The following is a 14,997-nucleotide window of genomic DNA, read 5'->3' on the forward strand; positions in this document are numbered from 1 at the left end:
ATGCACTGTATTGATAAACAGTGTTATTGTGGATTCCCTACCAATTCAAATACAACTATGGCTTAAATAAAATTGTACATGTTATTACTATTACTTTTCTTGGGATACATTTGGTTTTTTTCAACCCTGTCATTGTTGAAAGTCTGTGGAATTTTTAAATTTGATTAAATTGGTAGAATTGAAAGATAGCATTATCTTGACAAAATACTTTTTAGCATTGAAACTGCAGTTCATAAAAAAACGATAAAATCCTGATACAATCGTCATTAAAGTAAATAATTCTAGTTCATACTGTATTGTATAATATATAGGTACTTACAACTAATTACATAATTTACAATACAGTAAAACACACGAGCATGAACACATTTGAATAAGTTATAGGGGGATTGTCAGTATATATGGCCCAAGTTTTGGATTTCTTTTTTCGACAGAATATTGTGACTAATGATTCAATATTGTACATCGATTTTCATGAGTTCACTGTTTATTTTTAGATCGTACAAAATCCGTCGAGTTTTGCTTAAAGAACAGTCTTCTTTTGTCAAGTGCTAGCCCGAAAGGAAAACACATGTACGAGATTCTGACTACTGGCTGGAGTATTGATTTAGCCACAGCTTCTGCAAGAGACATTTTAGTGTTGCTGAGATAGTTGTATTCTGAAGCTTAACGATGTATCTCAGGAACTCTGCGCTGCAAATATTAAGAGACATTGAATTTGTCAAAGACAAACAGTGTTAACACTCTACTGGAGTGGTTTGTTGAAGCAAAGGGTTACACAAAGATTATCAAAGCCCACTAAGCACAAAGAAATTATTCCAAAAGCAGATTTATGAAGATGCAGATTCCCCATTATTATTAAGACACACTGTTTGGTATTATTTATCGATTCATATTGTAACACGTGGTAAAGATTTCCATTATAAACTGAAACCCAATTCAATTTGTATTCCCAACTGACAAGTCTCAAAAATATGTAACACTGACCATAAACACAACAACAAAAAGGTGGATTGGCATCCAAAGAGGATCCATCAGAAAAAGGAATGTTCTATTTTCCAGAATCACTGGTGTTGCCCCGTTAAAAGGTTGCTTTAAAACAAATTCCCTCTGTATATTGGCTGTACAAATAATTTGCAGAACAGAATGACATGCACAGACGACAAATCCGGAAGCCCAAAATGAGAGTGATTCTACTGAGTGAACACATTGATGTCCGTGACCACGGAAAAACCCAAAATTTACAAACTCGTATTTACACACCGCCGTTGAATGTCTGAAAGCGGTACAATTTAAATTTAAATGTTTACCCACAAACAATAAACATATTTAAAAAGTAGTAGAAAAGAAATGTAAACTTAGTTCATAATCCCCTTAAAGAAGTGCATAAACACCACTTCTTAGTACATATTAATGTTAGACAACTTAACATCCATCTGCATATTCTTAAACATATTACCTTTCTCTCATTGGCGTTTATAGAATGGCAAAAGATTGATATATGTAGATCTGATTATAAGGATAACTTTCCGTGATAATCGCAACAACAGAAGTGTATGTATGAAATACAATAAAATATAATAGACAAACACTTATTTAGATTTCGGGGAAGGGAGGGTTTGATTCTCCCAAATGTACAGGCCTAGGGTGGAGCAGACACTTTATTTAGAAATTAGGATTAAGGGTCTTGATATTGGGTTTTCTTCTGTTCTTATTCTGATCTGAAATTAGAAAAAATAACTCGCCCGATGGGCGAGAAGTATAGTATCTGTTATGTTCTGATTGTTTTTAGTTTACTATGAACAATATTATCATTTAAGTTCTTATTTTTTGAATATGCAACTATCATTTTCTGCTTATAGACATGGGGGAATTTCTCTTGAAGGCTCTTATAGTGGGCATGAACTATCTTGCTTGCTCGATTGCTGGTTGTATTAAACGGGACAACAAAGGGTGCTATGCCTACATTATGATGAATATTTAGTCCTATAGGTCTTGCTGTATTCAATGTCTCAATCCAATGGGCCTCCCTAGATTGACGGAATTTGGTAGTTTCATCTTCGGGCAAGTCAATTTCTATACGCTCAATTGGGATTAGGGTGAGATCGTCTATTGGATGGTCGTCGAGGTTGAAATGATTACAAACAGGCTTGTCTTTCTTTAATTTGATGTCTGACCTATGAGCATTAAAGCGAGTTCGTAAATTATTCTTAGTTTAATGTCGTTCATGTTTTAAAATTGTCGCTTTCGAATGTAGAAAGTAAGACAGCAAATTAAGAACGGGGGCAGTAACTTATATTAAATATTTTTCTATGTTTGTTCGATAGGGTTAATCAAATAGGTGATAATGAACAATTTCATCAAGGTTAGACAAAATCCGTAAGATATTCCTTCTTGGAGATCAGGGGCATTAACTCATATTAAATTTTCATATTTTTTGATAGGGTTCATCCTTGGGAGATAATTAACAATTTACTCAAATCCTTCAAGAATTGTGTCTTCTGGAGTGATAGACCACATTTCGTGTGGGGGTTCAAATACTTTTTGTGTAGAAATACAATATACATTATATTATCTAGGTCATATTTGTTTTAAGCGATATTTCTAGATCCTGTTCATTTGAAACATCAATACAGAGTTTTATTTAAAGTAATGCAATGTATCATAGCAAGAAAGAAATAAAAAATCTTTTTGTCGTCTTCACTCTGGTCATGAATTTTAAGGTGAATTCAAGGACAAGGAAGTAGAAAATCCCTGAATATGATAGGTTGGACAAGAATTGGTGGAAGCTATATAAGTGTTGAGATTAAAATAGTCAAAGTCAAACAGGACTCATCTGCTTTTTAATCCGGGTTGTAAGCTGAAGATATGACACCACCAACAGTAGAAGTCGGAGGAAAGGGAACTGGACAAGACATCAATGTAAGCAATTAGCCTTTTCACAAAGAAGATTGATATGTACTCGAATTCATTTTAGTGAGAAACAAACTTGAATTCGTAATAGTCGTAGTCTTGCAAATAATTAATTGGCGTTTTAATGTTTCAAAACGAGACCATCTTTAACTACCTTAAATTGTGCATTGTCAATTTCTTTTGAACTTAGTAACATAATATATTTTTTTTAAAAATAAGGTTGCTTTTCCAACAGCGTCGACCACAGATCAACCACACAAGACCAACAACAACAAGAAATACAAGTATTTTGCTGGCGTTGTTGTTATTTCTGTTGTCATCATAGCAGCTGTGGTTTTGGGTTCAATCGCCTTACATCACCATCTTAAATCAAAACAAACGGTAAGCGTGCAATTTATTTATATCTATAATAGTTTTTAATTTTACTTGCTTTTAGATAAGTAAAAATCTTCAATTTCACGTGAAGTCAATTTCATTCTTGATTCACGTGGCCGTCATAATATGAGTTATTTTGATGCAGAAAAAGAAAGAATTGTATACTAATTCGGCTTATGATACTGAGAAACCGGATCGGCAATAAATCATAAGATTTCAATTTTTGCTGAAATAGTATTGCGAAATGTAGGCTACGCTGCCAATTCTGGAGAAATTCCATTATCAAATAGATTGATCTACTTCCGATTTCAATTATAGAATATTTGTAACATCTCTGTGTGTTGTACTTTATTTTAAACGAATCGGCAATATTCAATTGTCACCGAAATAGATCTAAATCATAACCATTTTGACAGATGATTCAGTAAAGATTTGACTGTTTGAGTGTTTGTTATTGCTAATTTGTGACGTCAGAAGCTATTTCAAACTTTAGGATATCTCTTATATGACTTGATAGCGTCGGCGTCTGAACTACAACATTTCAATCAAATTCAGCTTTCCACTGCCATGATTTAGTCTTGTTTTTTAACCGGAACGTGTTTTTCACCCAAAATATTTGTTTTGCCTGCTAAATTTACACTTAGTCCTGCTCAGTGAATAGGTTTTTCTGTTACTCGAGAAGTTAAAAACTATCCATCACTATTACGTACAATTTCCCTGTTTTTGATCAAAAAAGGTGTTTTTCACCCCCCAAAAAAGATTAACACGTGGAGTCAATGATCAAATTTCCTTGAAGAGTCTAGTAAATATATATAACACAGGAACCAGCTGAGAAAACAAAATGAAAATAAGAATCACAATTTCCCAAAATATCCATTTTTCACCTCAAAATAACAATATTTACTCTTCATTTTTCTCATTAAATCTTAACTAAAAATTGAAATACTTAAAACTTTCAATAAATTGATAAAAATCTGAATTCAAATTAAGAGTTATTTGATTCGACAGATTTTGAATAAAAAACACTGATTTCACCCAAAAATAATTCTCATTTACCAAAAAGATACCTATAAATGAGTTTATCAAGAATCAAATCTGAGTTAAATAAGCAAGTACTTGATCCAAAATAGACTGCTCATATCTTTATCTTGAGTATCCCCGATTATGCACAAGCATCTTTCTCAGATAGCCAATGAAAAAATTATAGAGAGGCAACTCTGTTGGAGACACTAAAGTTTAATCTGAAGAATTTTTTTCAATATAAATGGCGTCTGGTAGTGCCATGTTTAGTCAAATATCCACATCTGATCTATATTGAAAATTTTCTTTCAGGGATTTAATATCGAGCCAAGGTATGGCGGCGACTTGAAAGTACCAGAACATGTAAAGATTGATTATGATAGAAAATTGATAATCATAAATAGTACACAGCAGGGGCACATTGTAGCCAGTAATATCCTTCACGATTTTCAAAAGGTGAGTATGCAAGAAGATAGAATAATTCAAATGACTGTAGAGAGTGATGAAAAAGTACTTTGTTTTAAAGGGACAAATTAAACGCGGGATGTACTAACTGTTAATTAAGCATTTTTAGCTAGTTAGAGTTTGTGATTATAATAGCTCGATATAATTAGTTTAAACCTTGAGAATAGAAAGGAAATTTCTATTTACAAATGGGCGTTTATTTTACTTAAATCCGTACATTAATTTTCCAAAAAGCATAAGAAACTTAAATAGTTTAAGCAAACTTGTATTTTAAATAGTTTTGGTGTTAAAAAATTACGGATTGGATTTTTTTAGTTAAAATTTCAGATGCGTTAAGGGACACCTTTCTATTTTTGGTGTATAGTTTTCACAATTTTGAGCAAAAAATAATTTTTGACATACAAATAAAACCTAATGCCCCATTAATAGTTTTTATGTAATATTTCAGAAAATAATTGCCTATAGAGATGAAACGCATAAAATGTGCTTTTTAGATAAAACCACCTATAGTTTTGATGATTATGTTTCTCGACTAGCTGAAATAGTAAGTAGACCTCATAATCATGATAAACCAACACTGGTTTAAAAGTTGGACGCTGGTTTAAAAGTTGGACGCTGTGGATGTTTTAATAATTGATGATTCAGATACAAATACATTTCATTTCCGAATCAATGTAATAAACACGGAGTCTCACTCTGTTTTGAAGACAATATAAAAGTGAACTAGAATTCCCATGCTTTTCCGCTTAAAACTGTTGCCTTTTTCGGGAATATATAATCAAAAAAGTTAAAGTACAATAGAACAAATATTCAAGATGTTCAACTTAACAAAAGCACAATTTCGATCATAATATTTGTTATTTATCAAAGGGAAGATCAAGCAATTTTAGACGTATGCAAATTAAGACACATGACAAAGCCTTTTTTTTAAAATCGCAATTTTTAAATTTCGATTATCGAACGCATTGCAATAAAACTTAATATGTCGAATTTTTTCCTTTTTTAAGGACTCGACAACAAAAACGTCTGTTGTACATCGCAAACAAAGTAATTATTCTGTTGAACCAGACGTTTTAAGAAAGTTTATTGGTGAAAATATCGCAGACCATTGTGAAGGTGATCCAACTTATTGGCTTGTTGAAGGTAAACTGAATTGTATATTGATATTAATACTGGTATCTATTTCTGTATACAATTCAAAGGGACAAAAACATTAAAGGATTAAACTATCCACTATATAATAAATATGCATTATACAGAAGACTAGGCCTACGTATTCGAGAAGAGAAAAATCTTTTAAAACTTATTTGGTTTACAAATATTTAACATTATGGCAAAATTCATCTATTCTCATAATATGTGACATTAATGTACTATAATTTAATTTGTAGATGATGCAGTTTGTCAATCAGGAGAGCTATGCCGAATTAAACGCCAGTTCAGTGCGGGCGTAAGTGTCAATTTTGGAAATGCTGGGTGGCAAGTCCATGTTGGAGTACGATTTCGTTTTTAAGAAAACGAATATAATAAACCTGTAGTGTCTATAGAGATTAAAAATCAAAACAGCATCTAGAAATTCATTATTAGAATATTTAGAGTGGATGCAAATGCTACAATCTTATGAAAGGCCATGGTTCACCATTTTCGGAGGTCAATCGACTTCAGGATATCCTTTCAAAATCCCTTCGTAAATTACCAGTGGTCGTCCATACATAAACTGTTACTAATGATTGTATGAAAGCATAACTCAAACTCAAAACGTGATAACATGTACGTACGATGATTCTGCAAAACTGTCTTTGTAAACCAAGTGGTATTGGGTCTTTAAACAAAAGAGGGGAGGAAAGTCCCCTACAGTAATGATATCATATAGGGGATAAAACTGCCCGTAGTCGTCGAGCCATCCGTTGCGCTTACGAAGGTGTTGAGTTTGAGGACACATGTAAGCAGAAAATTGGATTTGATTTGGATAGGATTTGCTCTGGTCCGATTTTTATTGAGTATGAGCTTGAGTTTGCGTACATATGTAATAGCAGCTTCAACCGTTTCACAAAACCAACTTAAGTTATGTGTGTCCGTAAATCCGCCCGTAACCTAAACATGGTCTAAACTGTCCGTAAATATCCGTTACAAGCGTAAATGTATAATAAAGCCGTTTTACTGTACACCCTGAATAATAATAACAGAATAAATAATTAAATGAATAAATAATCTCTTTATTTGGTCAGAATTAGGCCCAATATACAAGGACAAGGTCCTGTCTAGCATTCCGGCCATGGAGACAATATAATGAATGAATGAAAAAGAAATATATGCAATACTTCGATCGATGTTTAATAAATACACAAGTAAATGTGTATTAAATGGACATACTATGTTGATGTGATCAAGTACATTGCAATTTTTGTAGCAGTGACCTAAAAAGTCCTAACCATTTCCACTTACAGAAAATAACTACCCCACCCCCTACATGGTTACAATGACCAGATCTAACTAAAGCCAACTTACTTGTCGGCAATTACCTACTTTTTTTTCTCTCATTGTTGACAATGTGTGATAATTTGCCATTGATTAAAGGCAGATTCAGTTTACCTAATGGCAAAGCTGAAGTCTCTACCTCTTTGGGAAAAAAATTGAGATTTTTTTTATGTGATGGCTGCCTCGGATGTATCGCTTGTTGTCATGTTGTTAGCTGTCGTCTGCAAAATTCATCGTCTTCACACAGAAAAGCTCCAATTTATTACGGGAAAAATTACGCACTAGGTAAAAGTCACATACATACATGACATATGTAAAATATATGTGACAAATGAGATAAATATAAGTTCCATGTCTGCACATAAATAGCAAGAAAGATACATACTTCGACACAAATTTAATATATAAAATATATCAGTTGATCAATGGGTATGGGCGTTTGAGAAAAATAAACCACCAAACAGTAAATATTTATTAGAAACTAGATTTTGAAATCATTTCGCATTGTAAGGTTGTAGGTTTTAACACTATAAGGGATTTGAAATTGAATATTACTCTGCAGTCTGATGATCTCTGTAAACGATTAGTATATCCTCATGACAGTTTATAGTTACTGTCTGTGTGCTATTCTTCATTCCATCTGGAATAAAATTGAAAACATACAATAAAAGATCTATACCATATGAATTGTTAACTAGACTTGTACATTACAATGTTAAATATAGCAACAGCCCATCTTTGGAATACCTCACCAATGAGCTCGGTGTATATAAAACTCTCCGTCCGAAGAAAATATCAAAAAAAAAACCACAAGAAATGATATATGTGCTAATCTTTACATGTATCAACACAAAAATATGAGAATTTAATAAATATATTATTTGCTAACCAGAATTTGTTGGGATCATATCAAGAACCCAAAACGAAGGTGTTCCTTTACAATGATCAGCAATGGAATCTCCAGCGAATTTTTGTAGAATTCTTTTATCAACTGGTAGTTTAACTGTAATCACGTGTTTGACAGGAGTTGAATCTTTCTAGAATTGATTAAATGAAAATTATATGAGATTCTATGGAGAACACTATTTCTATGTTTATGATTAGTCCAATGAAGACGAGCAATGGATCAGTGGTATGGTATATGCCTACTTATTACCTGTTCAAGAGGACTCAGTTATATATAAATTTTTCATCACTAAAGGGAGAGACTTGATTGGACATCCGAAAAAGAAAAGCATAGTCAATTTCATATAATACGTAGGCCTAATATTCCTATTGGTAGTTATTTCCCTTTATCAGTATGAATTCCATTCCCAAAACATTGTGGTGTTAATCAAATCGTCATGAACGAAGTATTTGATATTTATGGTATTCATGTTCATATTCTCCTTGTGAAGTTCAACGGAATAAACTATACCATCCATCGTTCATACAATCTTCAGTATTTAGTCATTCTTGATGTACTATTTTCATTACTAAAATGAAAGTTGCATGTCCTACTTCTTCAAAGCTGCTGTGTGGACACAGAAGACGGAATTACCTTTTTAGATAGCTTGGATACTCCATCTTCAAATGTGCCGTTTAGTTTATCTACATAACACACTTTGTTTTTTACATCCTTACATACCAGTAATTGCTACAAATAATAATTATCACAAACTCACAAATACTGAACTATGACGCTCTAAATATGCATTGAATGACACAATGATAAAAAATTTGACTTTGAACACGTCGATCGACGATTCCGAGCATCTCATCGTGTCCGTTGTAATCAGAGGAACAAGGTATTGGTACCTGCGAAGAACTGGATTGCTCTCAAATTCTAGAATCGCGTGGTTGATATGGGCTCCCTTAAAAGGGTTAGGAAGCAATCTTTCTGTCGTGTCCAAATCACACCTTTCTTCACAATTTATAATAATCTTCTTCCACAATGATTTTATGTCGAACCTTTTCGGTGATTGATATTGACAAAATTTTCCCGCTTACCCTCTTATAGTCAAGTAGATTGTTTGCAGCCACAACTTCGTTGTATCGCGAATTGTTCACGTACGTTATTTTACTGGTGAAATCTACATGGACATGCTCTGGTATAGGATATCCTTTATAAACGATTTTTGTGTCAAAGTCCTATAAATAGATAATTAAGTTGTAAGTTAGGAGAAAGATGTGAATAAATAAATAGATATGGTAAACCAAACCTAGGTGCACCTATGTCGCTCCCTCTTGTATCCGTATCCTAAAGACATTGTAAAGAGCTTTTCTAAACTTTTTTTTTCTAGTTTTAGTGAAATTGAAGGAATCACAGACGTCTGATTGAAAATTCGAAGAATGCGACTTGATGCTATCCAGTGTCCTTGATGCTCATACATTTTAGAAAACCTCTTTAATGTGTAATTGATATTTCCAGTATACCAACAGAATTTTCAAACATATTGTTTTTAGGTTAATACGTATCATGGAATTCTAATTGGAGCACAGGATTAATGCACAGTACAGAAAAGCAAATTTATTTGTTCACGTTTCCGATTCTAAATAAACACGAGTCGTTAAACAGGATTGACACAATACAATTCTGATTGCGTTGCTTATTTTAAGTTTAAATTGAGTTGGACCAGAATGTGCACAAATGTATTTGTTCTACTTTATCAACATTCATCGATAACAAAAGCAATCACAAGGCACTGAATTATTTGCAAAAAAAAACAAAAAATAACACATCCTGAATGCAACAACAAAGGTACTCGTAAATCATGGATGAATGGCACACAATCAAGCACTAACCGTTTGTTTAGAGGTAAGATGATGATGTAAGGCAACAGACCCAACAATAACAGCTGATATGAGTATAGCAGAAAGTAAAACAACCCCAGCAAAATACTTATACTTCTTGGTGTTGTGGATCTCTCTTAATTGGTCTTCGGCGGATGTTGTTGGAAACACAACCTGAATTAAATAAAGTAGGTCTCAAGGCTAAGTTGAGGCAATGTGTGTTTCTCTATGTTTCCTATCCATGCAGTGCTAGCGCACAAGAAAGATGCTAATTTAAGCTCGGCAGTAATAGTGGACGCAGGAGCTATTTTTATCGTTTGAGAAATACATCAAGTAATGTAAAAATAATGTAGTGAACAGTCAAATTTTAGCAAGGTCAAGTGCTTTATGCAGTGGGACTAAAAAGCGGAAGTAGTGAAAACTAATCCATTTTTTTCCTTCAGCGTTTTGAATTTAGCTCTCACGGGTTGAACCCTTTTTTTTGCAATGTTATTTTAAGATTCTTGAAAAGTCTATATTAAATTTTGTAAATTCTTATTGATTTGCGTAATTATATTTCTTCAGATTAAACGTATATTTGCTTACCTTGGCGTCCGAATTAGTTTCCTTTCCTCCAAGTTCATACGTCGATGGGGCCATGTCTTCAGCTTTTTAAACGGGTGAGAAATGCAAGTGCAGGGATATGCATATTTAGATCTCATTACATGCACAGCTTATTCAAGAGCTTTAACTTTCAAGGTCTCTTTATTGTATCTTACACATTTGAATTATAACTGATTATTTCGTTAACACATGATTTCTTTTTGCATTCATTTTGCACAGAAAAAATCATTCATGCGAAGCAATCTCTGTACATCAATACCGGATTATATTTTGTCAAATCCTTTCATTAATTTGTTCTTTCTTATAAACATGAATAGAAACGAGGCCATTGACATCCCGTGCTTCGCGGTCTATGGTAACAACCTTCGTAGTATGAACTGAGATAATAAATAACTATGTCTCGTGATGAGTACTCACGTTTTGACCCTTTATGATATTTACCAGATGCACATTGTCCATATTTAAGAGTTTAATGATGTGGATTTCTACACTACAAGCACCTCACGTTTTAAGTCTATTACTCTACAAGTGCTCGTATAAGTACTAGTACCATTATGTTGAGCATTTGCTCGGAGGGGGTAGGTGACCAGGCATGCACTGTATTGTCGGTGTTACAGATTTTGCAACCTCGAATTTTGACAAATGACAGCGTCCTTTGAATAATATATTAGGGCATATTTTCAAGGTCTTTGTTTTACATCTAATGTCACAAAACTTTCAATCTTACATGTAAATGTATATCAATCTTTCTTGATATCTCTTTATTTTGGAAATAATTTTTTTAACGCTAAAGTAATCACAAAACTTCATGAAGAAATATTTTCATTGGAATAACGTATAATGTCATATTTACACTGATTTAATACAGTCTCGAATCACTGGCGTATTACACGCCATTACACAATGTTTTTTTTATTATTATATACAGTAAACAGTTCGAATCGAATACAAAAATATATATCTACAATAGTCGACGAATGATTTCGCCCCTAAATCTTTTGACAAATGACAGCGTCCTGTTAGAAAAATGTTTATCTTCTTGTGTGTTTGAAAACTAAATGAACACGTTGGTAAGAAAGAGTGCAATTACTCATATTTCTTATATATATTTTTTATTTTTCAATAGTTCTGATTATTGGGTGATAAACCATTTCACTAAGTTATGTCAAGAAGAGTTTTCATATACTGTCAATATAGTCTTTCTTTTATTTGATATCCGATCTGTGAAATTTATTTTCCGTTTCTCCTACATATTGTTTTGACAATTTCTCATCTCACAATAAGTAATTTGAAGAGGATCAGTCAGCCTTTTCGGGCATTGATTTTGGTCTTTATTGTGCTTTAATAGTCTTAAGAAGTACTAAAACGCACGAAAATCGCGTAATCCCTTCAAATATACCTCAAACTAGAAATTCCACTGTCTATTCCTATATTTCACTGTCTATTCCTATATTTCACTGTCTATTCCTATGACATAGTCTCACTAAAATTCTAGTCGAATTTTTAACTTTGAATAATTATGGATACACATGGATTTGAAGGCTCAAATTTCAACGATGAGCTGTGAACACAAGTACTGATTATGTAAGCTAAAAAAAACCTGTTTCGGAAACTAAGGTATGATTAGTCGAACGGATAGTTAAGGTGCTTCTTTTACGAGTTTTCACGTTCCTTGATCGGGTATCGTATCTTAGTACGGTTACTTGAAATATAATGAGTACAAAAGGACTTTTTGTATCTATTTGACAAACATGGAGATATCTTTAACTATGGAGGCAATTCGATATTAAGTCTGTTCTTATGTAAAATTTATAATATTTTTTGGTTAGACTCTATTTTTAGAAACCATCTTTCTCCCTGTCTGGGATTTTTGCAAGCCTAATTTTGACCAATTATTTGTCTATATTTGGAATTTGATGTCTCACATTGAATTTTCTTCTATATTTTGAGATGATGAAAGATTTACATGCGGAAGGATAATTCTAAAAATAGTCCTTTTGTGTGCATATTGGAAAGTTTTCAACAAGATTTCTGGGAAAGTTCTAGAAGGTTGATTTTCATGATTGAAAATGGGAAGATATGGCAAATGAATTAGTGGTGAGTCCGTATATGAACTCACTCCACTAAAACATTTTATGCAAATGATTGTATAGGAATGTAGTCCAGGCTATTTTTAGAAATCTTCTTTCTCTCTCCCTTTTGGGGTTTTTGCCTGCATTGCATTATCTTTCAGATTTGGTGAGGTGATGAGAGACCTAAAGGCGGAAGGCTAATTCTAAAAATAGTCGTTTTGTGAAGTGCCAAACTCTAGCGGATGAGTGTAGCCGGTAGTAGTCTACTTTCAATTTTAGTAGCTCAAAATTGTCATGGTCATCATATAATGAATTTTTTAGGAGACATTGAGAATTGGTCAGGCTTTCATTCGACATATTGGAAAGCTTTCAACGAGATTTCTGGAAAAAGTTATAGAAGGCTGAATTTCGTGTTTTAACATGGGAAGAGATGGCAAATGAATTAGTGGAGTGAGTCCATATATCGTATGGTAGTTTAACCATCACCTTCCTGTAGGAGTTATTTCCCTTTTAAATTTTCTCAGTTTCTTACAGACCTTGTGGGGTGCTGAGAAAAGTAATCTGAAAATATTTGATAAACAATATTCAATATACGGTCGAAGTTGGTTCGTATGAATGACTAATGCAATACATAAGAAAACTAGTGAACAAAATACGAGAGGTGGCTAAAAACGTTTGTCGATACAGGAAAAATGAAAATGGCAGTCTTAAGTATAATTTATTAAGTAAGGTACTAAGACAAAGGCATTATCTTAATGTTATAATTTGGTTTTTATAATTATGTACTTGATATCGTGGTAGTTGAAGAAGTATTTGTTTTACCACTTGAAAATGCTTAGATTAGGCTGTCCTAGCTTTAAGCAAATAACCAAGGTTATTTTCAATTGACCACATCGTTGATCACTTTGTCAATTTGAACGAAGCACATGTAAACAATATCCAAAGACATTTAAGGATTATTCTGGTTATATTCTTCTAGCCATAACATGGTTACATTTAGACCTAGTAAATAAAGGAAATAATTGTGTTTGGGTGGGCGATAATGTAAGTGCTGTTTAAGTATGACAGACTATCACTCGAAAATATTAACAATCAAATGCCATATATTGAACTCAAGTACTTAATTATTCGTCGAAGTCAAACTCAAACGTAGAAAATACGATTTATTATTGAAGTTTGTGATGTTTGGCGCTTTTAATGATTGGTGTAACTTTTTCACTCTAACAGACATGTTTATGAATTATTCTAGTGCATGCCTTTACAGAGGTAGTATAATTTCGTTTATTAATGTATAAATTAATAATTGTACATGTCCATTAGTTAATCATACTAAATTCTGATTATTATTATAATTCAGATTAACAAAGTGCAGATAAAAGCTTTTATTCCCAGTGTACTTCAAGCAAATATCAATAACTGTTGGGCATACCCTTTGCGACGTTTTGACACTGCTGGTAACCTCTGTTCTACAATTAAGATGAATAAAGGAGCTAATATTTCGACTGGATTCAATGGCTGTAAAAATTATCTATGTGACTTTCATGGTACTGTGGGTCATATGTCTGCAAACAGATCTATTTACAATTTAATTGAAGTACGTGAATATATATGCATAAAGGGAATACCTAAGCGTAGGATGAGGAGGCTCTGTGAGTTGGACTTTTTCTTGCTAAATTGAAGGATTTGGTTTCGATATTGTTACAACTTGGGCAGCACGATTTTGGACCATTTGTTGCGTAAGCCAGTAACTTTTTAGGCCTAGTAGTTAATTTGACAAATGATCTAGATGAACAAGCAGCAGCATCTGAGAGATGGAGATGGCGACTAGACCCGATCAAATTTCCATAAATACGGGCACAAACCAAGGAACAAATGTAGAGGTCATTGTTCACGCATATCGATCGCTAACTCGTATAAGATATTGAACTGTATCAAATTTATTCGCAAACGGAAGAGATATGCGTCATATTGTGTTATAAAACAGTTAAGCAACTAACTTTTCTGAACGTGGTAGTTATAACAGCAAGAAGTATCATTTTTTTCTTTCTCGCTAACACGGATATTCCCTAATTTTCTCAGTGATCTATCAATGAATTTTATAACTAGACCTAGTTGGATATTCAATCATGTACTTCAGACAAATCTCAATTTCTCACAAGGGAAATATAATCTTGTCAGATATCTGGCGTGGTATTTCGGTTCTGTTTCACTTGTCCTACCCTTCACAAGTTAAGAAATTATAACAATATTAGTTTTGTATGTTTCAAGTTTTTTCTTCATCATGATGTTACTGACCTCT

The 14,997-nt window shown here is 33.0% G+C and overlaps 2 protein-coding genes across 2 annotated transcripts; one reads left to right on the forward strand and one right to left on the reverse strand.

Annotated features, from left to right (window-relative positions):
• Window positions 1-2,836: 2,836 nt before the first annotated feature.
• LOTGIDRAFT_238747 (hypothetical protein) lies at window positions 2,837-6,976 on the forward strand. The gene is made up of 7 exons (XM_009051380.1): window positions 2,837-2,922; window positions 3,133-3,294; window positions 4,621-4,764; window positions 5,222-5,317; window positions 5,781-5,916; window positions 6,165-6,267; window positions 6,456-6,976. The coding sequence occupies exons 1-7, from the start codon at window positions 2,869-2,871 to the stop codon at window positions 6,487-6,489; spliced, it is 729 nt and encodes a 242-aa protein (XP_009049628.1). The 5' UTR covers window positions 2,837-2,868; the 3' UTR covers window positions 6,490-6,976.
• On the reverse strand, window positions 6,839-10,662 carry LOTGIDRAFT_173606 (hypothetical protein; the record flags this gene model as incomplete). The annotated part of the gene is made up of 6 exons (XM_009051381.1): window positions 6,839-6,942; window positions 8,141-8,288; window positions 8,792-8,887; window positions 9,241-9,381; window positions 10,036-10,197; window positions 10,609-10,662. 6 exons carry the CDS (start codon window positions 10,660-10,662, stop codon window positions 6,839-6,841), a joined length of 705 nt encoding a protein of 234 aa, XP_009049629.1.
• Window positions 10,663-14,997: the final 4,335 nt, after the last annotated feature.

This window comes from Lottia gigantea (assembly GCF_000327385.1).
Source record: "Lottia gigantea unplaced genomic scaffold LOTGIsca_166, whole genome shotgun sequence".
Lineage (NCBI taxonomy): Eukaryota > Metazoa > Mollusca > Gastropoda > Lottiidae > Lottia > Lottia gigantea.

What these genes read in the sequence shown, in the direction of transcription:
- LOTGIDRAFT_238747 (XM_009051380.1), top strand. Translation starts at nt 2,869, where the DNA reads ATGACACCACCAACAGTAGAAGTCGGAGGAAAGGGAACTGGACAAGAC. An exon ending in ATCTTAAATCAAAACAAACG is followed by an intron (nt 3,295 to 4,620) that starts GTAAGCGTGCAA and finishes ATTTTCTTTCAG; the next exon opens with GGATTTAATATCGAGCCAAG. An exon ending in TTTCTCGACTAGCTGAAATA is followed by an intron (nt 5,318 to 5,780) that starts GTAAGTAGACCT and finishes TCCTTTTTTAAG; the next exon opens with GACTCGACAACAAAAACGTC.